The 27,140-nt window shown below is 33.8% G+C and overlaps 1 protein-coding gene across 2 annotated transcripts in view; it reads left to right on the top strand.

Moving 5' to 3' along the window:
* Positions 1-4,339: 4,339 nt before the first annotated feature.
* The window catches only part of LOC149740306 (neurobeachin-like), a 37,722-nt gene continuing 14,921 nt past the window's right edge, over positions 4,340-27,140 (top strand). The window contains exons 1-36 of one of the 2 annotated variants that reach the window (XM_089871862.1): positions 4,340-5,162; positions 5,460-5,564; positions 5,625-5,751; positions 5,856-5,956; positions 6,188-6,405; positions 7,297-7,423; positions 7,770-7,889; positions 8,510-8,656; positions 9,084-9,308; positions 9,603-9,733; positions 9,969-10,099; positions 10,987-11,117; positions 13,806-13,974; positions 14,461-14,603; positions 15,055-15,245; positions 15,754-15,944; positions 16,186-16,499; positions 16,974-17,127; positions 17,454-18,307; positions 18,582-18,730; positions 19,023-19,170; positions 19,475-19,655; positions 20,061-20,176; positions 20,328-20,492; positions 20,747-20,906; positions 21,344-21,508; positions 21,858-21,922; positions 22,475-22,570; positions 22,912-22,987; positions 23,260-23,424; positions 23,718-23,849; positions 24,210-24,336; positions 24,757-24,865; positions 25,413-25,579; positions 26,050-26,174; positions 26,821-26,958. In XM_089871862.1, coding sequence (XP_089727988.1) covers positions 4,977-5,162; positions 5,460-5,564; positions 5,625-5,751; positions 5,856-5,956; positions 6,188-6,405; positions 7,297-7,423; positions 7,770-7,889; positions 8,510-8,656; positions 9,084-9,308; positions 9,603-9,733; positions 9,969-10,099; positions 10,987-11,117; positions 13,806-13,974; positions 14,461-14,603; positions 15,055-15,245; positions 15,754-15,944; positions 16,186-16,499; positions 16,974-17,127; positions 17,454-18,307; positions 18,582-18,730; positions 19,023-19,170; positions 19,475-19,655; positions 20,061-20,176; positions 20,328-20,492; positions 20,747-20,906; positions 21,344-21,508; positions 21,858-21,922; positions 22,475-22,570; positions 22,912-22,987; positions 23,260-23,424; positions 23,718-23,849; positions 24,210-24,336; positions 24,757-24,865; positions 25,413-25,579; positions 26,050-26,174; positions 26,821-26,958 — 6,049 coding nt within the window. In that variant the 5' untranslated portion in view covers positions 4,340-4,976. The remainder of the gene's footprint in view (positions 5,163-5,459; positions 5,565-5,624; positions 5,752-5,855; positions 5,957-6,187; positions 6,406-7,296; positions 7,424-7,769; positions 7,890-8,509; positions 8,657-9,083; positions 9,309-9,602; positions 9,734-9,968; positions 10,100-10,986; positions 11,118-13,805; positions 13,975-14,460; positions 14,604-15,054; positions 15,246-15,753; positions 15,945-16,185; positions 16,500-16,973; positions 17,128-17,453; positions 18,308-18,581; positions 18,731-19,022; positions 19,171-19,474; positions 19,656-20,060; positions 20,177-20,327; positions 20,493-20,746; positions 20,907-21,343; positions 21,509-21,857; positions 21,923-22,474; positions 22,571-22,911; positions 22,988-23,259; positions 23,425-23,717; positions 23,850-24,209; positions 24,337-24,756; positions 24,866-25,412; positions 25,580-26,049; positions 26,175-26,820; positions 26,959-27,140) is intronic. The other variant, XM_089871863.1, reaches the window with a different exon arrangement.

The following is a 27,140-nucleotide window of genomic DNA, read 5'->3' on the forward strand; positions in this document are numbered from 1 at the left end:
TTATGCATTTAGGCTGTTTGTAAATCAAACTGTTATGTATGGAGTGTGTCGCAAAGTGGTTAAGGTGAATAGCGGTTATGCTCCTAACAGCTGTAGTGTAACATGTATACATACTTCTTGTCGGTTAACTACAGTAATATTTTATATCATTTTGTCATTGCTATAGGTAGCGCTTTTTGAGTAACCGGTATTTTAATTACGTATGTTGTTAGTATTTTATATATTAAAAATACGTTACGAGTTTTATACTATATGCACTAATGCACATGTTTGTTGCAGTGATGCAGTGAGTTAAGGAAAACTGGCCGAGATATAATTAGTATTTTCTGCTAAACCGAATAGTAGTCAATATTCCTGCATATGGGATTTCTATTGAATATTGCGAAACTTTGAACTTGTGTCACTGACCAAGTACTTCAAACATTAAAGTATGGTGTTTCCTTCAAACAATGATGCTGCTAAAGAAGTTAAAGAGACTTCAACAATATGGTGCTCATTTATAAAAAGGAAAATCAATTAATTACATCAGTTATGTTTAATAGGCTACGACTTATGCGTTTGCTTTTTTGCAACGAGTTCTTCAATGTCTGGTAAAGTACTACAATTGGTACAATTTTTCTGTCCCGCCATAAGATGTGGGTTTTGATTGGTAGCTCATTTACCCTCTAAGTACGAGGAGTTTACCCCAGGGGTAAATTTTACTCAATTTAAGAAACTTTGATCTAGTGTATATTGTAATGAAAACACAAGGAAATAAACCAAATCAATCAACTTGTGTATATCGCCTTAACTTGTTCACCAGAAATTTACCAGAATATTAAATCGTAAAACGTATTAAACTGTTGTGTAATGAAAGTAAATTAAAACGAAATGACCATAACGGTTTTATAGGCTGTTAAATAAAGCGACCTAATTATGTCGATAGGATTAATCGCGCAGTAATAAATTCAGTTAAACTAAAGGTATATATCCATGTACATCTAAGACTATTTTCTTGATTGCATAAATGAATGACATTTATATAACCTTGGGTTACTGGGCAACGTCAGTAGTTGTAAAACACAATTTCACCTTTTTTATAAGTTACTCATGGAACTTTGATGGTGATTGTTTGTTTTGCGTTTTTTTGGCATGACTGACTATGTGCACAGCCCACTAGTAGCCAATCGGTTGGAGCTGTTGCCCTCAAGTGACATGCCCTAGGACACGCGCGCTCACGGTGGTAGCAGCATGGAGCAACAAGCGCTTTCACCGCCTAGCCATGCCGCCGGACATGCTATTGATATAGTAGGATGGGGAAGATGGGACACATTTTTGTTTTGTTTTCTTTTTCCATTTGGTAGTAAACAAAGAAAATTCAAAGAATTATGAAACCGTATCCTTACGACTTCCACAGACCGTTGTTAATTCTTTAAAACACGATCAGGCTATTTGGAAATTATGTGTTAAAGGTGTCCCATCGTCTCCCACCCTTCTATAACTACTATATAGTATAGGGAAGACGATACACCTTTAACACATATTATCCAAATATCATCTAAGGCTTTTTTCTTGATTGCATAAATGAATGACATTTATATACCCTTGGGTTACTGGGCAACTCAATAGTTGTAAAGCACAATTTCATCTATTTTATAAGTTATTAATGGAACTTTGTTGGTGATTGTTTGTTTTGCGTCTTTTTTGGCATGACTGACTATGTGCACAGCCCACTAGGAGCCAATCGGTTGGAGCTGTTGCCCTCAAGTGACATGCCCTAGGACACGCGCGCTCACAAAGGTAGCAGCATTGAGCAACGAGCGCTTTCACCGCCTAGCCATGCCGCCGGACATGCTATTGATAACCACTATATAGTATAGGGAAGACGAGACACCTTTAACACATAATATCCAAATATCTTGAATGTGTTTTGAACAGTTAATAACGGTCTATAGTAGCGAGGATACGGTTTCATAATTCGGGCAATGTAAGAGAGGGAAATATCATACAGTTGATTTCTATGTTTGCACGGTGACCAACAGAATTGCTTGACATTAAATCGCATGCGAGCAGATTTCCTTTTCTTCGTTATGTATAACATTTGTAAAACTGCCCACGCAACTTTTTACAATTTTTTGCATTATTGGTTATAGTTGGATAAGTTTTAGACTAAGTTAATGCAAGTAAAATTTTCTGAGGTGTAGGAATATGGATTTATTCAAGAAAATCCTTTTCTGTGCAATAGCGTTCTACCTGTTATCCACCTTATTTTTAAAATTGCTGTTGTGTTGTCGTTATGCATTTAGGCTGTTTGTAAATCAAACTGTTATGTATGGAGTGTGTCGCAAAGTGGTTAAGGTGAATAGCGGTTATGCTCCTAACAGCTGTAGTGTAACATGTATACATACTTCTTGTCGGTTAACTACAGTAATATTTTATATCATTTTGTCATTGCTATAGGTAGCGCTTTTTGAGTAACCGGTATTTTAATTACGTATGTTGTTAGTATTTTATATATTAAAAATACGTTACGAGTTTTATACTATATGCACTAATGCACATGTTTGTTGCAGTGATGCAGTGAGTTAAGGAAAACTGGCCGAGATATAATTAGTATTTTCTGCTAAACCGAATAGTAGTCAATATTCCTGCATATGGGATTTCTATTGAATATTGCGAAACTTTGAACTTGTGTCACTGACCAAGTACTTCAAACATTAAAGTATGGTGTTTCCTTCAAACAATGATGCTGCTAAAGAAGTTAAAGAGACTTCAACAATATGGTGCTCATTTATAAAAAGGAAAATCAATTAATTACATCAGTTATGTTTAATAGGCTACGACTTATGCGTTTGCTTTTTTGCAACGAGTTCTTCAATGTCTGGTAAAGTACTACAATTGGTACAATTTTTCTGTCCCGCCATAAGATGTGGGTTTTGATTGGTAGCTCATTTACCCTCTAAGTACGAGGAGTTTACCCCAGGGGTAAATTTTACTCAATTTAAGAAACTTTGATCTAGTGTATATTGTAATGAAAACACAAGGAAATAAACCAAATCAATCAACTTGTGTATATCGCCTTAACTTGTTCACCAGAAATTTACCAGAATATTAAATCGTAAAACGTATTAAACTGTTGTGTAATGAAAGTAAATTAAAACGAAATGACCATAACGGTTTTATAGGCTGTTAAATAAAGCGACCTAATTATGTCGATAGGATTAATCGCGCAGTAATAAATTCAGTTAAACTAAAGGTATATATCCATGTACATCTAAGACTATTTTCTTGATTGCATAAATGAATGACATTTATATAACCTTGGGTTACTGGGCAACGTCAGTAGTTGTAAAACACAATTTCACCTTTTTTATAAGTTACTCATGGAACTTTGATGGTGATTGTTTGTTTTGCGTTTTTTTGGCATGACTGACTATGTGCACAGCCCACTAGTAGCCAATCGGTTGGAGCTGTTGCCCTCAAGTGACATGCCCTAGGACACGCGCGCTCACGGTGGTAGCAGCATGGAGCAACAAGCGCTTTCACCGCCTAGCCATGCCGCCGGACATGCTATTGATATAGTAGGATGGGGAAGATGGGACACATTTTTGTTTTGTTTTCTTTTTCCATTTGGTAGTAAACAAAGAAAATTCAAAGAATTATGAAACCGTATCCTTACGACTTCCACAGACCGTTGTTAATTCTTTAAAACACGATCAGGCTATTTGGAAATTATGTGTTAAAGGTGTCCCATCGTCTCCCACCCTTCTATAACTACTATATAGTATAGGGAAGACGATACACCTTTAACACATATTATCCAAATATCATCTAAGGCTTTTTTCTTGATTGCATAAATGAATGACATTTATATACCCTTGGGTTACTGGGCAACTCAATAGTTGTAAAGCACAATTTCATCTATTTTATAAGTTATTAATGGAACTTTGTTGGTGATTGTTTGTTTTGCGTCTTTTTTGGCATGACTGACTATGTGCACAGCCCACTAGGAGCCAATCGGTTGGAGCTGTTGCCCTCAAGTGACATGCCCTAGGACACGCGCGCTCACAAAGGTAGCAGCATTGAGCAACGAGCGCTTTCACCGCCTAGCCATGCCGCCGGACATGCTATTGATAACCACTATATAGTATAGGGAAGACGAGACACCTTTAACACATAATATCCAAATATCTTGAATGTGTTTTGAACAGTTAATAACGGTCTATAGTAGCGAGGATACGGTTTCATAATTCGGGCAATGTAAGAGAGGGAAATATCATACAGTTGATTTCTATGTTTGCACGGTGACCAACAGAATTGCTTGACATTAAATCGCATGCGAGCAGATTTCCTTTTCTTCGTTATGTATAACATTTGTAAAACTGCCCACGCAACTTTTTACAATTTTTTGCATTATTGGTTATAGTTGGATAAGTTTTAGACTAAGTTAATGCAAGTAAAATTTTCTGAGGTGTAGGAATATGGATTTATTCAAGAAAATCCTTTTCTGTGCAATAGCGTTCTACCTGTTATCCACCTTATTTTTAAAATTGCTGTTGTGTTGTCGTTATGCATTTAGGCTGTTTGTAAATCAAACTGTTATGTATGGAGTGTGTCGCAAAGTGGTTAAGGTGAATAGCGGTTATGCTCCTAACAGCTGTAGTGTAACATGTATACATACTTCTTGTCGGTTAACTACAGTAATATTTTATATCATTTTGTCATTGCTATAGGTAGCGCTTTTTGAGTAACCGGTATTTTAATTACGTATGTTGTTAGTATTTTATATATTAAAAATACGTTACGAGTTTTATACTATATGCACTAATGCACATGTTTGTTGCAGTGATGCAGTGAGTTAAGGAAAACTGGCCGAGATATAATTAGTATTTTCTGCTAAACCGAACAGTAGTCAATATTCCTGCATATGGGATTTCTATTGAATATTGCGAAACTTTGAACTTGTGTCACTGACCAAGTACTTCAAACATTAAAGTATGGTGTTTCCTTCAAACAATGATGCTGCTAAAGAAGTTAAAGAGACTTCAACAAATGTACCGGCCCATCTTTCGGATGTTGGTGCTTTGGCAAAGACACCGAAAATGAAGTTTGATGTGCTGAAAACATTGATAAAAGCAGTGGAAGTGTCAGACAGAGATATTGTGGATACCATCTTTAACTTGGCAAGTGATGTGACTATTTTCTAGTTTGTTTTTAGTTTTGTTTATATGTCTGTCATAATTTGTTCCATGCAATTCAATTAATTACGTGGATATATATATGTTTGTCTTTTGTTTCGTGGATTTTTAGTAAGTGCATATGCAGCATTATATTTGGAGATATGTGTCATTCCAAAAGCATTTTATTGCTTGTTTAATAGTTTAATAAATGTTTAAGTTTATAAACTTGATTTGCTGGTTTTTTTGTAATCTGTTTAAATGATGTCATTATTCCTATTTTACCTGTATTTTGTTATTCAGCTGGTTGGTGGAGATTTTGATTTGGAGGTGAACTTTATTATTCAAGATGAGAACTGCATTTTGTATATGTTGGATGTGATGCAGTTATGTTCTGTGCAATGCCAAGTAAGTTAATGATGCTATTTATTCATTTTTATATGAAGTTTATTTCAACATATTATGCAGGCTGAAATTTGGAGCAAATTTAAAGGTATCTGTCGTAAATCATACCGTAATCTTCAAGCTTGTGTGGAAGTTGGTTTGTTGCAAAAACTACTCTATGTCCTTCACGAAGCAAATGAAGTTGTCTCAGGTTCGAAATTTATTTAACATTGGCATTTCTATAAAAGTCGTCAATATTTGTGTCATTAAATAGTCAGATGCTTTTATTTACACTTTTCATTTTGTTTCCTGCAGAGTTATTAGTAGACATGCTGTGTCTTCTTGCTAGCTACAACATTTCTGTGAAAGAACTCAAGAAATTGCTGAGTTTGTTGAAAGCTGAAGGGGAGGAATGGGTAATTTTTAACCACGTTGTAATTAGTGGGTTGTATTTAATGTATATATTGACTAATTTCAGTTTTTGGTGGTTTAGCTTTGCAATATGGTTCCTGATAAACAATGTCAAAGTATCGTGCACATAATTCTGAATTCTCAGTAATGTTATCTAGAGTTTACTTTGAAATCAGTTGTGGGTCTTTGTAGTTTATATGGCACCAGTTTAATGTCCGTAAACTCTATTTACATAGCCACCGCATGCTGTAAAATTGCTCGGTGTTCTTCAAGCAACCACAGAAAGACATGGACCCGATTGCTTCTTCAGCTTTCCAGGCAAGCACAACGCAGCTATTGCCCTACCACCCCTCAAAGCTTGGCCCTATACAAACGGTTTCACTTTTACCACTTGGTTCAGAATGGATCCACTGAACAGTCTGAGATTAGATGTGGATAAGCCATATTTATACTGGTATGTAAGCTCTTTTTATGTGTGTGTTATTATGCATAGTGTAGCAATTATTTTGCAAGAACCTTATATTTAGATAGATCCACTTAGAGAATACTATGTGACTATTTTCTCTACACAATTCTTTACATAGCTTCTATGCTAATATGAAAGGTTACTGTTTTGGCATGGGAGGATGTACGTAAATTGATTTACAAATTCAAATATGATACAAATTAGTCTAGATATAGCCATGCAATATGCGCTTAAAACTCATCTATATCGACATAGGTGGCATTTTATTATCCTCGTATCATTTCCCTTACAGATGGTTTCTGTACCTGTACACCTGCTGTATATTAGTTGGGTGTGGCTGGTTACTGTAGTAAATAAATCACATAATCCAAGATATATAGGGTGTTAAAAGCTTGTAAGTCTGCCAAACAATATAGAAACAAATAAATGATATTTTATGCGAGACTATATATTGACTTAAAATTATTGAAGTCATTTCAGTTCTCTCACCAATCTGTAAACTGTTTAAGTCCAAAGAAAAGCCATGAATATTTAATGAAAGGAATGGCCACAGTAAGCTGCTGTTGCTGCGGCAGATGGTGACAAACTCCTGATCTATTTATTATAACAAAAAACAAATCTGAACACCTTCTAATTCAACAAAACAACCTAATATTATACTGGAAACCACCAACCAGCACCTATTTTAAGCTATTGTAGACTATTGGCATGTTGGTTTAATATACTTTGTCTTTTTTCATAGTTTACGGAACAGTAAAAACTGATATTATACTAGAAGCCTGTACCTATTTTAAGCTATTGTAAACCGTTGTCATGTTAGTTTAAGACATGTTGTTTCTTCTCTTGTCTAATACATATACTTTATGTATTTTGTTATAGTTTTCGGAACAGCAAAGGTCTTGGATATTCGGGTCACTTTGTTGGTAATTGTTTTATAGTAACAGTACTGAAGAGCAAAGCAAAAGGCTTCCAACACTGCCTGAAGTTTGAGTTCAAACCAAGAAAAGTGAGTTTGTTGCATGGGTGTGTGGTCTCGGTAGCTCGTCATTACATTCCTCTCATTTGAAATATTACACATCTTGTTTCAGCACTCTTTGAGATTTTGCCAACACCTGATTAAGTTGTGCTAAAATATTACCCATGTTTTATCGTTGTAGCTTATAACACACTTTTCCTTTAAAAAATGGTGTAATAGTTCATTGATAACATTTTTGTCGTGTACACACAAAATAACAGTTTTCACCAAACACTGTTCACTGTATGAGTATGGTGGTATTTTATTTTCAATATAAATATTTGGACTTCAATAATTGACCCTTTTATATAAGGTAACTTCTTTGCATTGTTTGCAGTGGTACATGGTTACAGTGGTTCACATATACAACCGGTGGCGATCAAGTGAATTAAAATGTTATGCAAATGGTCAGTTGGTATCCCACAGTGAGATGAACTGGTCCATTGGAGGCAGCGATGTAAGTAGAAATTGTTTTATTCATAAGCAGGTGTTTTATTTCATTAACCTTCTGTGGACTTGTCAGTTACTATGTATCTACCATGCGGTGATTGTTTTTTTGCAATACTTATTTTTCAACAGTTATATTTATTTTTCCCCATTTTTTGTTTAAATGTTAACCGTTCAGTTTTAATTGGTTAACTGATGCACTTGTAAGCCTTTGTATTGCTTTATTTCATTAGCCTTGTATGCTACCATCTGGGATTGTTTTTTTTGCAATTACTTTTTTTACAACAGTCATATTCATATGTTATGTACCCCATACCTGAAAATGCTGTTGTATGTATCGATATGCATTACCAAAATAATCATAAGTAATCTATTTTGTTATGACTGATGCCTTTTTGTACCAAGTTTAAGTTATTCCAGAGAAACACACCTTATGAGAAGTAAAAACAATTGTTTTCATTAAATTTAACAAATACAGCATATAGACAAACATTGCTTTAAAATCTATGTTGCAAATCCTAATCTTCCTATCCGTGTATTATATAACTTATTCCATTTTTACACAAATTTATACAATTTAACAAAGAAACAGTTCTTGTCCCATAAAACATAACATTTTCACTTCACCAGCAATATGATAAATGTTTCCTTGGGTCTGCTGAGACTGGTGATGATGCTCGAGTCTTCTGTGGTCAGATTGCAGCCACCTATGTATTCAGTGAAGCACTCAATGCCTCACAAGTATATGCTCTCTACCAGCTAGGACCTAGTTACAAGGTAGGTGTTGTGTATATATTTCTTGGAAAACCTATACTGTATTCTATATGGAAGAGGTTCCTGTGAAGGACATGGGATGTAGGCCAGATTTGAGGCATAACTTTAAAACCCAGGCTGTTTATTCAAAACCCTCAAGTCAAAATACACAACATTTAAACTGATATACATATTTAGATTGGACATGAATGTTTTTAACATATTGACTAGTTATGTTTATAGATTAAACTTTGATTGCACACAGTTTATACCAAGTTCCCTTCTGTTGTTTAAATCATATCTTGAAAAATAAGCCTCATTCTATTCTATATAGATAAATCCTACAGTACAGCAATGCATGCCAGCTTGGCCCATTATTCCAGGAATAAACAAACATTAAAGATTCAACTTTCCATTACCATGTTTTACTATGTTTTATTTGTATTTTTAGAATCAGTTTAAGTTTTCAACGGAAAGTGACCACTTGCTTGCCAACCATCATCGCAAGGTGTTGTATGAAGATGGAAAGCTCGCTGACTCCCTCGTGCTGGCATACAACCCAAAATCAACTGACGGCCAACTCTGTCTGGAGTGCTCACCAAAGTTATCGAATCGTGACAGTGCCAGTGATGCGCAACGTTGGTTTGTGCATAATCCACATGCACTAATGCTGCCAGTATGTCAACACTTTTCAAGTTTGGGGTCTTTTTTATTCTGTATACATGAGGTCCTTGAGGACCTTGGATTTGGGCTAGATTTGACCCATTACCCCAATACCCTTGTATGTCTGAAAGTGACCTGCTTGGGACAGTGAAGATTAAGTCTTTTACTCATGATTCAACTTAAGTAATTCTTGACCGACAGGAATCCATATGCGGACTATATTTTAAAACTCTAATTAAAAAAAAAAAAAAAAAATATTTTTGTGGTAAAATTTTAACTTCTCAAATTTGTTTGTGTTATTATATAGGATGTGAAAGCAGTTGTGACTCACTCCATACACAGTGCTCTCCACTCTGTGGGAGGAGCTGAAGTTCTTTTTCCACTTTTCTCACAACTCAACTATAAACAAAAGGATGGTTCAGTAGACACATCAGTGTGGTGAGTTTTCTTACAAGTATCGGTCACTTACTAAGTTACAAGTTTTCATATTTTTTTGTCTGCTAGTTATTTTATAACATACAATAAGAAAATTGTTTTACCTAAATCTAATCTTAACAAAATTGAATCCTAAATTCTGCCCCCCTTCCCCTGTCTAAATTTATCAAAACTTCCGGGACTAAATATTTGTGGCAATTGTGGTACAAACCATTTACCCTGTGTTTGACATTTGCAGTTCTACGTTGCTCACATTCCTGCTACAGTTGCTGCAAGGTTCAGTGAAGACACAGCAACAAGTTTTACATGGGAAAGGTTTCCTGGTTATCGGCACACTGCTTGAACGAGCACATAAAGATCATATTACAAGTGAGTGCCAATACTGTACTACACAACATTTTTTGCTAAATGGCACATTTTGACATTCTGTAGTACTTTTTGCAATGTCCAATTATACCAGACTTCCAAATTCACAATGCACTTTGGCAACTTACCTGATTTGCCATCTGAGTTATTTCACCTTTTTATTATATTTTCCCCACTGAATTATAGAACAAATAATGTTCGAAACTGGTATTCTTTAATTAAATGAATTGGCTACTATCGCTTGAAACAACATGATTCAAACGAAAGCCTAAGAAACGAATATCCAAACTAAATGCAATAAACACTCTTGCTCTAATTTGGTTATACAAGCCATCTACATTGATTATCTATGTTAACAACAGTTTCCTGTGCATTCTGATTCAATTCCAATAAATTAAATTGATTTTGGAATTTTGTTCATCTTATTGCTACTTTCAGCTTTACCAAGAATACTTAAGTTTTGAAATTTTTTTATCTGCCAAATTATATTACATATTCACAACTACAAGCATGGTTAAATTAGTAATTACAATTACCAACCCACTGTTACCTAGGTAGTGCACATAACTAATTTCAACTGATAAATACACTTTATACCAAGAAAAAGTTAGCAAAAATAGAAAGCACTTTTTCTAAAAAAAAATTGCAAAATTGTAAGTCCTTTCAAAAAAAGCAAAATATGAAGCACTTTCAAAAAAAAATGGCAAAACAGCCCTTTTTCTTCTATTCAGCAGAGCCTTTAATTATATAAAGTACACTATTTTCTTTTTGATTGTTGTTTTGATTTATGTCAATGATATAGTTGTTTTAATCTTTTTTTTGATTGTTGTTTTAATGATTTTTTCCTTCAAATTGATGCCCTACTTACTGTTTCCAATGTAATCTAACAGTGGATGTTCTGAACACAATCATCTCAATGGCAAAATTTCTTGATGAACTCGCAACAGGCTCAGCACTTATGAGACAATTCTGTGACTACATCTTATTTAACCCAGCCCTTTGGATCCACACCAAACCAGTTGTAAGTTGTATTATTGAATGAATGGATGAGTGAGTGTAACTTACTTTATTCTTGCTTGGCTGAAAAACAACAGTCGTTATTTTGCGGCTGTTCATACACCTTGTGCCATCTTACGGGTTACCATGTATGTTACTTTGTATTGTGTTTTGGTTTTCGACCAGTTTTACATAACTTTACACTCATGGCAGTTCTACTTTAGGATAGGTCATACATGCAGCAGGTATTAAAGTAGGTATTTGGCATTCCAAATGTGTTCTTTTCCTACAGCAGGTTTTTTTAACCATTTTTAAATATGGTCCCTTTAAAAATTTAAAAAAATCAATGGTCCCTACTTTTTTTAACCTTAAAAAAAATAAGAAACGTCAATTTAATTATGTTTTAATTTATTTCTTTTGTTATATATTGATGATTAATTTAAAAAATCCTATTTTTTAATTTTTTCCATGACTGCCTTGAAAAGAGAGTTCATGGCCCACTCATTTTAATTGACATTTCTTATATGTGGCTGCTAATTAAAATAGGACACTGATAAGCATCAAGTTTTACCAAATAAAAGTGACGTATTACATCAAGGACACTTTGACTTAATCCAAACAAAATCCACTTTTCTTGACATATAAAAATAAAGCGTGCTGTTTTTTTGCCTCGTGTAGCAGATTTTTACTTTGATAAAAACATTGGGTGTACATAGGAACAAGGCTTTATTGGGTTGACTTGATAGCTTGTTTTATAACAACAAGCATACTAAAAAATAGTGGTTTCTTTTTAACATATTTGGCTGGCAAGCTATTTTTCGCCCACCTTAAGTTTTCCATTCAATATCAACATAAAAAATAAATATATTAATTATATTTGTATGTTATAGATATATTTTAATTCACTTCCACAAGGTTTTTCATTTGTAACAAAAAAAAATTGTTTAATAATTTCCCTAAGCGATTAAAACCATTTTCAAGATATATTTTTTGCAGCTAATGAATTTAATTGAAATATATGATTAAGTAGTTGTTAGATTTTAGGTGCCAACGCTACGTAACCTGTCGGCCAATGTATTTGCTCTGTCTAGTTTAAAGTTAATTTACTTTGCTGTGGTGTGTTGAGTTATTAATAATTAAAAAGGTTTAGTTATTGGTTTTAAAAATAACAAGACATATTTTCTGCAAGTCCAATTCTCCTTTAAAGAAATCGCATTTAGATGCATAGTAGGGTAGGAAAACATGGTTTTTGTTTTCATCTTGTTTTTTGTACCATTTGGTAGTAAACAAATAATTTTTACTAAGTTATATAACTATATCTTCACGACTGTAAACGGTACTCATTGTTAAAGTTAATTATTAAAACTTTAAAAAAACGGTCTACGAAATGTGAGATATTATTTTCTAAAGATACCTATGTTACCATAAACCCCTACAGTACTTTATCATGTATATGAAATATAATTAAAGTACAGGTTTCTAGTCATTAAAAATAAAACATAGAGCATAGTAAACACATATGTATGTTTTTTCTGATTTAAGGCTAGTTTTTGATGTGTATTTTTTGACAATTGTCAAACTATTTAACATTAGTTTGACAATTTGATGTGTGTATTTAATTTAATTACAAATAGCACTAATGAAAGCTACTCATACCACAATTAATGTTTTACACATGTGACATAATACAATACAAACAAGAATAATTTTGCCCCCAACTTTAAATATTCCTAATGCTTATACTTAAGGATTATGCGATACCAAATAATGTTTTAATGAGAAGAAACAAAATGTTATTTAAAGTGTTAAAATGCACCACCAGTAATCTACTTAGCTTTTGATTTCATTTAAACTGAAAATTCACTTCTGGTGATTCTGGCCTAATATAACTACACCACAATATCTGAATTCTTTTTATTTGATCCTAAATTGACTCATAACAGTATTAGCCGGCGATTTAAATTACCACACATGGCAATAAATGGATATGTGGAATTAGTGCCGGTCAACGCTGATGGGAAAATAATGAGCAAGAAAGTTGTTTTAAAGTTCACTTAAAAACATGACCGGTGCATTTATGTAATCAATCTGTCCCAGCCAACATAATCAATACACTTCGTTCTCTTTAACCTTATTGCCCCGCTAACAAACATATCATTTACGTGTATACAAGAAAATAATCATTAAAAGTTGATTGCTTCATGGATTTTTCTACAGTGGAGAGAAAGTCACTTTATCTGATAAACAAAGATGCATACCACTGTGTGCTTGTAAACACATCAACTTTTTATCTGGTTTAGCAACTTTTTAATTTACAAAAAAAGATCAATTCAAATCCTAACTACTGTTTGACACAATCGACAGTATAGCAGTTGTTTAATACATGATTAAAAAAAGAAAAATATGCTTGCAAAATATGATGGTTATTAATACTATAGTAGGGTGGGGAAACATGGGACACCTTGTTATTCTATTTTTTTGACCAGTTTGGTAGTAAACAAAAAACATTAAAACAAATAAAAAACATTTCCACACAAACAACTCCCATAGACCGAAAACATGACCAGGATATTTGGGTATTATGTGCTAAATTGTACTGTCTTCCCCCACAGCCACAGTACTATATAATTTATGCTAAAAGCGATACATGAATAAACATTTCAATTGACTCTACCTTTTTTAGTATACATTACATTTAATATTTTTTATTCAGGTACAAGTCGCCCTGTATACCTACCTTGCTACTGAGTTCGTATCCTCTCCCACAATCCAGACCAATTTACGCCGAGTCAGCACAGTTTTATTGCTGATTCATGCTCTTAAACATTACTACTGGGTGGAGAATCCATTACCGAGGTCAGGGGTTGTTCCCAAGGGTTTAGGTAAGTGGAAATCTTATTTATTTCACTAATAAATACCAACTGTTGGCCCTCCTGTATTTTCTTGCTGTTCCACTAAGAGTTTTATTTGATACCAATCTCTCTTATAGTCATTGTGGTGCATAGCTTTATTTAGGTAATCTTGATATTGTCGGTCAATGATAAAAATATGAAATAATTGGTGTTCTGTTTTTCTAAATTGTCTCTATTGTCATGGTGTTGAAAAATCTTATTGAATTACTTTTTTGGAAGTTATCTGTAAGTGGGTACTTGGGATATAACATTATAATAATAATTTTTATGATCCAAAACTTTTGGTAAACAAAAAATATCGACATAGTTTTATATTCGAATCCTCATGTCTCCAAAACAGGGATGTTAATTGTTCAAAACACGATTAGGAAATAAGGAGTTTAGTTGCTAACATTATTTCATCTTACCACACGGTACTATATAATATTTCATCATACAAATAATATTTCATCTTAGATGGTCCTCGACCCTCCAAAGATGAGATACTTTCTTTGCGAGCGTTCATTCTCCTTTTCCTTAAACAACTTGTCTCTCGGACGGGTAGCATCTTAGAAGATGAACTTCAATCCATACTAGGATATTTACTCACCATGCATGAGGTGTGTGCTCTACTAAATATATGGAAATAATATTCTGTGGTTCTAGAGATTTAATACTGTTTCTGTATAACTTATATTGCTATTTTCTATTTTATATGGATGAGGTCCTGCAGCGTGGTAGTACATGGGACCTAGAATTGGCCCATTCCCCAACACCTCGGGTGTTTTATTGCTAAGTTACAGTACAAAGAAGTTGTGTTGGAACAACAAATTGGCAAAATTATTTACATTCAATTATTTTGCTAAGATAGTGTATATCTTTCAACTTTTAACACAATTGCACACAATTTGAATACCGATTTTAACAATCCTTACAAAACCTGCATTTTAAAATTTGTTTTGCTCTGTTACTTTTTAATATAAATGCACAAGACATAATGCACAACATTTCTTTTTCCCTTTTTTTAATTTTTTCTTAACTTAATATTTTGAAAATATTTTTTTTCCTCAGGATGAAAACATCCTCGATGTTCTTCAACTTCTTGTTGCCATGGTGAGCGAGCAGGGAGGAGCTGTTACTCCCGTGTTTGACCGGAGGAACGGGATCGTGGTCATCTTTAAACTCCTTGGATCTCGGTCCGAGAACGTGAGAGTTCACGCTCTTAAACTGCTCGCGTATTTCCTCAAGAATCTTAGCCTAAAGTGAGTATCTTGTAATTCAAACTGGTATTTGGCATCTGCTGTCAATTTGCCACAGAAACTTAAGGGCCTATGTAGGGCACAACACACTTAAGTACTTAACGAACATTGCTCCAACCCAGCCGTCACTAATGAGTTGTTTAAATTATATGCCATATCAAAGCAAAGATCATACACAAAGTATACTTACATTGCCATTCATTTTTACTTTCATGTGGTATTTGACATGACATCGATTTTTCATAAATAAATAATATCATTTGATTTTAAAAGGAATAATTACACCTGTCACTTAAATAAAAATGAAGAGTATATTAATGTATCTACAATGCTACCTGCAAAGTAAACAATAATTCATAGTTTTGCTCCTGTATCCAGTCAGCCAGAATGGCAATCTTTACTATGTTGTAACTTGTCTGGCACCGTGGCTCAGTGGTATAACCATCTGCATTATAACCAAAGTGTCCCCGTTTTATTGCTTGATAGTGTGCTGTAATTATTCTTTATTTAGACGAAAGAACGAAGTAATGGAATCACAAAGTCTCTTCATGTTGGTTGGTGAAAGACTTCTTCTTTATTCCGATGAATTCTCACTGACAGCTTACAATGCAATGTACGAGGTCTTGGTGGAGGAACCAAGCACACAAGTGCTGCAGAAAACGCATGCTGAACCATCTGCTAATACACTTATCGGCAACCCAGGTAATTTAAACAACAAATTGCGTAATGCCTGATGTTATTCACTGTCGCTTACGTTTTGACAATGGATCCGACGAAACATTATCAAGGCATACAAAAGCTATGCTGTTAAGACCCTGCAGACTATTCCAAATTATTTTAACTTGGTAAAAAAAATACTTTTTAAGGGTTATTTCAAAACATAGATACACAGTACAAGTTAATTATAATATAATCACTCTTAACAATCTCATCCTTCCAACAGTGATGATGAAGGTGATCGCCACCATCCTCCGACAGTGCTCCTCCTCCCACACGATGGAGCTAAAGGTCACTTTCCTCAATGACCTTCTGGTGCTCTTCCAGATGAGCCGGGATAATCGCCGCATCCTCCTCCAGCAGTCCGTGTGGCAGGACTGGATGTTGGAGCTTGGTCATCTGAGGCCAAACACGGTGCAGGAACGGGATTGTCAGGAACTCATCTTCAGCATCTTTAAAGTCCTCCTCTACCACGCGATCAAACTTGAATGGGGAGGTTGGAGGGTGTGGGTGGATACACTTGCCATTGTACACGCTAAGGTGCTTTTTCCTTGTTTAAATTAGATTAAATATATATATATATATATTTTTTTTTTCTAAATTAGATGTGCCATTTATAAAAAAACGGTTTCATATACATTACACTTAATTAATTTCACCTTAACTTACCACTATGTATTGGAGTATCTTTTACTATTTAGCAATGACTGTTTATTTTATACAATCAGGTATGTATTTTTTTGACTATCTTTATATTTTAATTTTTAATATATTTCAATTTGACTATAGTAATATTTTTTTGACTATGTTCTTATTTTTGTTTTACAAAATATATTCTATTCTATGCGTGTGAGGACCATTAGCGTGTGGGTACAAGGATTTTGGCTAGAATTGACCCATTACCCCAAAAACATTACCTTCTTGCAAGATATATTATGTCAGTGATAAAATAAAAGGCAAATAAAGCTGTCAAATATTATATTTCAAAAGATATCAACCGTAGTTTGGATGCAGGTATCTTTGGAGTCGCACAAGGAGTATATGGAGAAGATGTATGAGGAGTATCAGAATGCTGAGAAGGTGACAAAGAAGAGGCGAGGAGTTTCTGCGATCACCGGAGCAAAGAATCCCGATGCAAGCCAACCTAAAGTTCAGGAAATAGTAGAAGGTTGGCTAATTTCGTAAAATTTGTTTGATTGATTGTGTATTGTATTGTTGGATAATCATGGAGTATTTTATTTTAACAAGATAAGACTATGTTTTGCTTGTTGGTATGAGGGTTTGATGCGTTTCACATAGTTTTTTATTTATTTATTTCTGTTAACTTTAAAAAAAAGTGGACTTTTACTTTGAATTTTAAATATAGTTACTGTATATGAGCAACTATGAATTGACATCTGCAGTAATTCCTCATTTGACAGTTTCAATAATGCTGAATTATACAGCTGAGTAAATATTGTTTCTTCAAAAGTTTATTTCCAATTTAATTTTCAGATGATCCTTCTTCTCCATCTGTTGTGGTCGAATCCAACATGAATCAGATTCAAATCGTGGTGGAAGAGGCAACTGCTAGCGATCTTCCTGCTGATGTTGCAGAAGATGAAGGAAAAGAAGAAGCAAAAGGAGAAAAAGAAGTTGAAGATGTGGAGGCTGATAGTGATGAACAGAAAGAGAAGATCAAAGATGATGAAAGTGATAAGGAATCTTTAAAAGAAGAACCTGAGAGCGCAGGTGAAGAGCAAAGGTCAAAAGATGATGAAAATGAAGATGAAACTGCAGCAGATGAGGAGCCAAGTAATGAGATAAGTAAAGAGGAACAAAATGAGGAACAGAAACTTAATTCTGAAAAATATGATGATGATAGTGATCATGTTGATGAGGAAAACAAGGAAGAAGATTCTGGTTCTGCTACCGAGAAAGATCAAGATCATGAGGAGAGTGTTGAAGAGGAGGAGAAATTGGAGGAAGATAAGGAGAGCCATTCTGAGGATGTTGGGGGAAATGATGATGAAGTGAAAGAAGAGGATGTAAAAGAAGAAGTTTCAGAAGAATCTGCTCCGGAGGACACTGATGAGAAAGATCAAGATGGTTTAAAAAGTCCTCCTGTGGAAGCAGGTGATGCCGTTGTCGAGAAACCTGGAGAAGATCAACCTGAAGAAGAGGTTTTGGAAAACAAGGAGGAACAAAACAAAGAGCCTCCAAATGTTGATGATGAACAAACAGAGGTGAAGATTACTGATGTAGTGGAAGAACAGGAGTCTACCAAAGATGAGGATGTTGTGAACAAAGACACAAGGGAAGAAGCAGGACCATCAACATCCAGAGCTGTGGAAACAGATCAAGTTGAGGTAAAATTCAATTTCTTTGTTTCTGTGGTGTTTTGTGGGTATATATGCTATGTATAGTATTAAATCTGTTTTAAAACTTTATCATTATTTTATTGCAATTATTATTATTTAATGAGGGGTACTGTTACAGACTGGCAGTTGTCATATGGACTAATAATTAAGTAAATTTTTACTTGTTTGCTAGATTAACTTTTATTCCAGTGATCTGTATTCAGTGTTTACTACCACACTTATCCATGCTATTCCAATGCATTAAAACCAACTGAATACGCAGGTCCCTGTGACTTCACCACAGCAACAGTTCAGCCCTGGACCTCGCACCGTAGTTTTCCGTGTTCCGGAGTTCAACTGGTCTGATGTGCATTTGCGACTGCTCGACGACCTCTTCTCTTGCCTTGAGGTTGACATTGAAAATTGGAAAAGGTGAATTTGAGTTTGCTGTACTAGTTATTGGTTTGTAGAAGCTGTTTTAATTATTAAATTACCATTTTATGTTGATATACTGAGTTAGTTTTTTAAATTTTTCTTTTAAGTTTATATGTTTATGATGTTATTAAAATAAATTTTAAACTTTGATCAAATTTAAGACTTTTTAAAAACTGAAAAACAGAAAAGCTTTTAATTTTTCATTTTTTTGTTGAGATTTAGACAAATTTCAAATAAAAAAAATCTAGAATTCTAGATATTATTTATAAAACAACCTTTCTTCTATCAGCACAAACAAGATGGTTGAATTGGTGAACAGCAGTGATAACATCATCTTCGTGCACAACACCATCCACCTTGTGTCACAGATGATCGATAATGTGATCCTCGCATGTGGAGGAATCCTCCCAATCCTATCATCTGCAACATCACCAAACGTGAGTTTTTTTTTAAAGCAATTTCAGGAATGTACCTTGTTCACCACTGTTTATGCACAGCAAATTACTGCAGTTTGGCTTTTATTGTCTTGATTTAAACCATAATAGTTTAGTCTTATCATAAATAATACATATATATACAAAAACTCAAGCTAAGGAACTACTTAAAAATGCATTATACACTTTAAAAAGCAGTTTGTTGGTTATGGATCAAATATGACCTAAATCCCATATCCTGAAGAACCCATACCCATATAAATGAGTAACAGATTTAAATAAAAATTAAAACCTCCTCTATCCACAGTATGAGTTAGATGCTGTGGAATCAGGGCACGGCCTCTCAATGGAATCCGCGTGGACAATCCTCAATCGACTTGCAGCGTTCACCGATGTCCTCGCGTTTGCCACTAATATCAACTTCTCTGAGATAGAGGGAGAAAAGAACATGTCAAGTGGTGGAATATTACGACAGTGCTTGCGGACAGGTGACCTTTTTTTTTGAAATAATCAGTGGGGTGGGGGAAGATGAGACACTCTGTCATTCTTTTTTCTCCTCCTGTTTGGTAGGTTGTTGTTAATTATTCAAAAGAATCAAAACATGATCAGAATATTTGGATAGTATGTGCTAAAGGTGTTCCATGTTACCCCACAGACAGTACTATATAATCTTTAAGCGGCTCATCTGGTTATAAAAACAACATAGTGTATTTTCTACTTTTTATATTATGCATGGTAGCAGAGGTATCGGAAGAGATCTTATAATTTAACTTTCTATTTCTGCACTCCTGGTTAAAAAACGCTGCTTTAAAGTTTAAACAATAAAATATATATATTATATATTCACACCATGTATTTACTTAGCTAAGTTTAAATGACATTTTTTATTTCAGCATGCATGTGCGCTGTGCGTAACTGCCTTGAACTTCGTTACATGAGGAAGTCAGTAAGTGTTCCTTCCACACCAAGTACATCAAGCACCTCCCAACATCCAATAACACTAAAGCAGGTAAATATGTAAAAATACCCATACTATTTAGGTATATTATTGTTCCTAATTTTTTTATTTTTAGAAATTTAATTTCATTTTAGAATTTTTTTTAATTTCTTTCTTTTAAATTTTTATTTTTAAATTAAAAAACTTAACTTTTTTTTTCTAGTTGTCACCAAATAAGTCTGAAGATGAGGGTGTGATCTCGGCAACAGAGGCGGCTGAAATTCTCCTCTCACTGATGAACAATGATGCCACTCCAATCCTTGACTCCCTGAAACTACTGCAAGAAACCGATGTCAACAGACTTAAAGCAGCAATTTACAGGGATCTGGTATGAATTTGTTTTAATGATTTTATTGTATTTTAAATCTATTTTTAAAACCTAAATAATTTTTTTTAATTCATATATACTTAAAACTTTTCGCCTAATAAAAAATGTTCTGTGAAAAAATGTATTTTTTCTGCAAAAAATTTTAGAACGGTTACAAAATATTGTATTTTATTTTTTACCTTTTTTCGGTAATAATATAATGTAGTGTTTCGAATGGATATTTATTTATTTTTTCTTTGCAATTAAATCTTCAGGATGACACAAAGCAATCACAATTCCTAGCATTGGCGGTGGTATACTTTGTGTCTGTGCTTATGGTGTCAAAATACAGAGACATTCTTGACCCAGAAAGCCATGAGAAGCTGCGACAAGCAACTGTTGCACGACGGAGTTCACCAAAGAAAGTAAAACTTGGTAAGTCACTGCTCTAATCTTATTGGAATGGACTCGGTTTGTTTGAATTTGGATATTTAATATTGTTTGTCACACTTTCAGGTAAAATGCATTGTCAAATTTCTGAAGCTTTTTTGATTTTTTTGTAACTTTTGTGGTACCTTTAGATTATATTGAGCATCTTATATCTGTTTTATATACAAACTGTTTTTTTTTTATTGGTATGTCCTTTGATTTCACCTGTATAAGAATACTTGGGTGTTGGTAATCTTTATTTTACATCTAATAGAAATACAAAAAACTTTTCAATTATATGCATGGTAGCAAAAGTATTGTAATATTTTAACATTTGTTTAAATATAAAATGTATATACAACTTATAGTGTGGAAAACAATTTTAATATATTTTAAATGTTTGTTTTATAAGTAAGGAACTTCACAGTGATATGTTTATTCAGGATCTGGTGCATCTATGCCTACGGTGTCTAAACAATCCGCTCAAGTGGGGCAAGATGAGACACATGATGTACCTGCAGATACGGTTGTCCTTAGCAACGGTCACGGATCACCAGAAATTGATGAAAAAGTTGAAATTAATGCTGAAAGTGAAGAACTCAATTCAGGTAATGACTCAAAAATTATGATTCTCTCTACTGTCCATTTTCTTGAACTTAAATTTTATCTTGAAAAATTATGATTCTATTGTCTATTTTCTTGACATTTCTTAAAATTGATTTCATTAGAATTTCACTGATTCTATTTTATTCATATGGGTGAGGTATTATCTTGATGCTTGTCACTGTTGCCAGGGATCTGGGATAGAGATCAATTACCTGATATTACTGATAGCAACAAATTCAGTTTTATTATAAAATTAAGTTAATTCACTTGGAATAATTATTCCAATGCAAAATAAAAAGTTGTTTAGTTTTGTTGTAGTTACTATATTTGATATCCTCAATCTATTCACAGTTACTGATGCAAAACCTCCAGAAAGTCCACCTGGTGAGCTCCCTGTAACATCAACCAATGTGCAGGTAAGGGCTTGAAATCACCTTGACTTTTAACTTTTCATTTACTTTTTAATTTTTTTTTTTTCGAATGATGAGGTTTTGCACGTTGGTAATTTTTTTGGTTCATTTAACTTCAAATCATTAAAATAACTGGTGTGCTTAAATTGATGAGGTTTGGTGCGGTATATTACTTTTACCTGGAAGTGGTTATTTTTTACTCTCGTATCTTAGACAAAGATAGTTGTGAACTATGTTAATTTTGTAGAAACGTTTTTTAAAAAATATTTAACAACAGTAAAAACCGGATTTTGATTCTTTTTGAATTTTCTTATCATTTAAAAATGAATCTGCTTGTGCAAAGTAATATAGAGGCATGGGGTAAAGTGTATACTATATATTTTAGTTCTAATTTTTGTTAAATTAGAACATTTAACTTTAGAAAAATATAAAGGTTAAAATGTAGTTTCCTCACCTTAGTAATGAACTAATTAAGTTATAACCTCTGCTTTGTGGGGTGTTCTATCTATTCCTAAATAATATTAGAAACCTTTATTTTTGCCCCCTTGTCGTGCAAAGGACATTTTACGAGATCTGGCAAAGAGAAGTTACCCTGATAGTTCTTCTTCCATGGCCGTGCATGAACGGGTCTCCCCTAATGCTTTTCCCATCCAGGTAGTTGATGGTGCACGACATATAGGCTGCTTGTGCAAGCGTCGCGCTTCACATATTTGCCATATATTTGCTTGCATGGTGTGGGCTTCATTAGCAATGCATGCTTTGGTGTTTAATTTAATTGTTCATCCTCTTTTGTCTTTCGCAATTAAAAGTTTTATCCATTGGAATGCAGTGTATTTTTTTATTTGTTTCTATTTCTAATTCCCGCTTTTACCTGCTAAAGTTACAGAGTCTCTGTAACTTTATTATATGTGTGTTAATTATAAGTATTACCAAACACATTATCAATACATATACACTACTGAGCCAGCCACTTACTTTCAAGTTGTAAACTTCAGGTGACATCAATTCAATCTCCGTATCAATCATTTGACCGAAGCGTCGTCGTACAATCAAAAACTGAGCAAAAATCAGGTATTAAATTATTACATCAGTAGTTAGTACATTAATTGTGATTTGCTGTAATAAATTTAAATAAATTTACCTGTTTAATTGGCATTTAAGTAACGCTTTTGTTCCGATAAATTAAGTAACATTGTTTGTTTGTCAAATATGTGTTTTTAGGAAATACATGCTTAAAAAGACAAGTGTTCTATCAGAAAATTAAATTAAAAATGTATTTAGCACTATACACGTTGTAACAAAATGCCTTTAAATAAAACTCTTCTCATTTAATTCTCATATAGAACCAGCAGAAACACCAGCAACCAGCAGTGGTGAAATACAGGATAAAAACACCATATCGACCACCATACCCACTGATATCACAATGACAAATGGTGATACATTGGACCACACAGATCTTCCACAAATTGATCCAAACACAATGAATATAATACAGGATGATGCAGGTAAACCTATTTTCTTGGTTTACCTTGTATTTGGGCCAATTAAGAAACACCCAGTTTGATAATTAATATTTATTGACGGTTTACTAACTATTTCGGGTGCGTTTTGTATTTTTTATTAAAACATATATTGCAAAGTGTTTTAAATTCACTATTGTGTAGGTATATAATTTTATATGGGTGAGGTCCCAGAGCAAACCATGTCATGTGACCTGCAATTTAAGCCAGAGTTGATTCGTTACCCTAAAAGTGTCTTTTTTGTGCATACCATTCTGTAAAACTTTTTAACATTCCAGGTGATGTTTCTTCTCGTCTCGAAAGATCCATGGATCAACTTGCTCCTCTCCTCCGAGACATCTTCCTCGACTTCTCGGGATACCTCAGCAAGATCCTCACTGGGAGCCACGGACAGGAACTCCTCGTGGAAGGTATCCAGTGGTCTATTAATTTCATTGATTTGTCTTTTTTTATTGTTCGTGATGCATTGGTGTATTAAATTAGATTGTTGAGTTGTTATATCTTTGTTTTGATTTAGACTGTTGTTTTATTGCATACATTATCAGCCATGATGGATAGTTAGAATTATCATAATATTGTAAGAAACATATTAAAAATCTATACTTTAATATCTGTTGCACATCTACTTATTCTCTACTATTAGCTTTGAATCCAATATTGTGCCAGCTTTTTACTTAATAAAGACTCAAATACTTAATTGCAATATTTTTTTCCAAATGTAAATTTTTAAAACTTATTTTTATAAACGTTATATAACACTTCACATCCAGGTCTTGTGTGCATGAAGTCTTACAGCTCAGTGGTTGAACTTGTGATGCTACTATGTTCACAGGAGTGGCAGAACTCCATACAGAAGAATGCAGGACTTGCGTTTATTGAGTTGATCAATGAAGGAAGGTAAGTTTTGTAAATCAATCTTTAAATTCATGTTTGAACATATTTTTACTTTAGCATATTATGGTAATGTGTAAATTCAAAAGCTTGTTTATTAAATTATATAGTAGGGTGGGGGAGGACGGGACACCTTTTCATCCCATTTTTTCATACCATTTGGTAGTTAACAAAGAACATTCAAAGAATTATAAAACCGTATCCTTACGACTTCCAAACTGCGTTATGAATTGTTTAAAACACAATCAGGATACTTGGACATTATGTGCTAAAGATGTCCCATCTTACCCCACAGTACTATACAAAAAAGAAAGTGTGTTAAAATAAATTGAAGAAAAACTCTGTTTCTTATTAACTATAGCGTGTATGTAAAACTTTTATGAATTTTTGTTCGTATTTTTCATAATATGCCTCATTCTGTTCCAGGTTGCTGTGTCATGCCATGAAAGATCATGTGGTTAGAGTAGCAAATGAGGCGGATTTTATCTTGAATAAACAGAGAGCTGAAGATGTGAAATGTCATGCACAGTTTGAAGTAAGAAAACTTTTATTTGTGGGTAAAAGTGGAATACTTTCACACACTCTTTCCAGCTCCGATTACTTTTACACATATACTCTTGGTTTACAAATGTGTTTTCTTATTATGTATATTTTTCGTTGTAGATAAAGATAAGTCCTTTAAAGTAAAGTGTTATGTTGGAAATGACAAAATAATAAAAATGTAATCTGATAAAGTATTTTATGTCTATATTAAATGCGTCTCCTTTGGTCTACAATCCAGGCAGCATGCGCGTACTATATGGTTTTACCTAAATAGACGAAATAAATATGTGTAATTGTGTAATACAAGTTTGAAAACAAATGCTGCTTTATTAAGTATCAAATTCTGTTTTCTGACACACCTAGTCTTGTAACTTTCAAGTTTAAAGTATCTCATATCTCCCTGGTGTGACAAGTTAATTATATAAAAAAACAAACCTAAAAATGTTCAATAAAAATCACTTATTTTCCACATTTAAAAAAAAAACAAATTTCATTAAAAAAGTCGTTTACAATCTATATACTACTTTTTTCTTTTACAGTCCACAAGTGCATTATTTCTTGCTCAACAAAGAGATGAAGAGAGACAATGTGACTCCCTCATAACCGCTGCCAAGCATCGAGACCACGCACAAGCGCATGCGCTCAAGAACCGAATCACCAACATACTCACCAACAAGTTGGGGGCTTGGGGTTCAGCATTCGACAGGTTTGTGTTTTGTGTAAAAAATTTCAAACTACCTAAAAAGTTCGTAAAACTATGTTATACTGTTTAATAGGTTTAGTAACTTTACAAAAACCTGCAACTGATTTAAAATGTAGAGGTGAAATTGCTAGACATATTTTTTATGCATGAAAACTTGTAGTATAAGTTGTGCGGAAAACTGAAAAAAAATAGTGGGACTTCGAACATTTAGCCATAATCATACTAAATATATTAAAGTTTTATAAAAAAAGCAACTAAAAACGCCTAGTCTGTTATATTAATATGGTACCGACGTTTTCATAACAAATACAGATTGTTTGTTACAGGAGTAATGTTTGCTGTTAAAAAATACATTAGTACAAGAAGATATTAAAATTTTAATATGCCTGAAAAAATACATAGGTATAAAAAAAAACGCTATTTTAGAATTTATGCCTGTTTAAGTTTCAACAATTACGTTTATTACGTCACAGACAAGCAAGTGAATATTGGAAGCTTGACTCGTGGGAAGATGACACAAGGCGACGACGAAGGTTTGTAAGGAATCCGTACGGAAGTTCGCATCCCAAAGCTACTCTACTATCTCGGGCTGAACTAAGTAAGCTCCATGTTTGCTCTTTTATAAATTATATAACTTTGGTGGATTTTTTAAATTTAATTGGTTAAAGTTGCTGTTTAGCTGTTTTGCGAACTCTTGTACAAGTCTGAATGAGCTTTCAGGGTAATTAATCTTCTAAAAACCATCCTTTTGGTGTCATATTAAGCTAATAACCATCCTACCCTGGTGAACGCTGCCTGAACAGGTAGGTTCTTAAGTGAAAAGTAAATAATTGCCAGTACTCAATTTGAATTATAACAAGCCTGGCAAAAACTGCTTTTATACAAGCTAAATCAGTGGTTCTTAAACTTTTTTGTATGCTTTGCCCTTTCACCAAAGAGGCTTGTCAGATTTACCTCCAATATGTAATTTGGTGCTGATTTATTAAAAAGCGAAAACAACTAATTACATCAGTTATACTTAATGCGACGAATGCGCTAGCTTTCTGGCAACGGGTTGTTCAATGTCTGGTAACTTACTACAATTGAAACATTTTTTCTGTCCAGTCAACTGATGTGGATTTTAATTAGTAGCTTTTTCACCCCCTAAAAATACAAGGAATCCAGTTTAAGAAACGCTAAGCTAATTTTTACAAGGACTGTTTCAATTCGAACAAAAAAATTGAAACTTATAACTTGAATTACAGACGCTGTACAAGACGCCGGCACCCCGGGTTCGCTTCCCAGGTCGCCCTCAACTTACAGCGCACACGGAGCGGAGCAGCTCACCGGTAACGATGATGACGTCATTTCAACCGATGACGTGGACCAGGAGGAATTGCAAGGTGGGTTTGACGTATTGTGCATATGTATACATATATATGTATATATATATACATTTTAAAATTTAGATAAAGCGCTTCGGACTGTACATTTTGAGATTCAATCATGTTTTGCAGTGTTTTTTGAAAAAAATGAAAAATGTTTATTTAATTATGTATATATATTTATATGAACGTCCTGTGCC

The sequence above is a fragment of the Ciona robusta genome, chromosome 2, assembly GCF_009617815.1.
Source record: "Ciona robusta chromosome 2, ASM961781v2".
Classification (NCBI taxonomy): domain Eukaryota; kingdom Metazoa; phylum Chordata; class Ascidiacea; order Phlebobranchia; family Cionidae; genus Ciona; species Ciona robusta.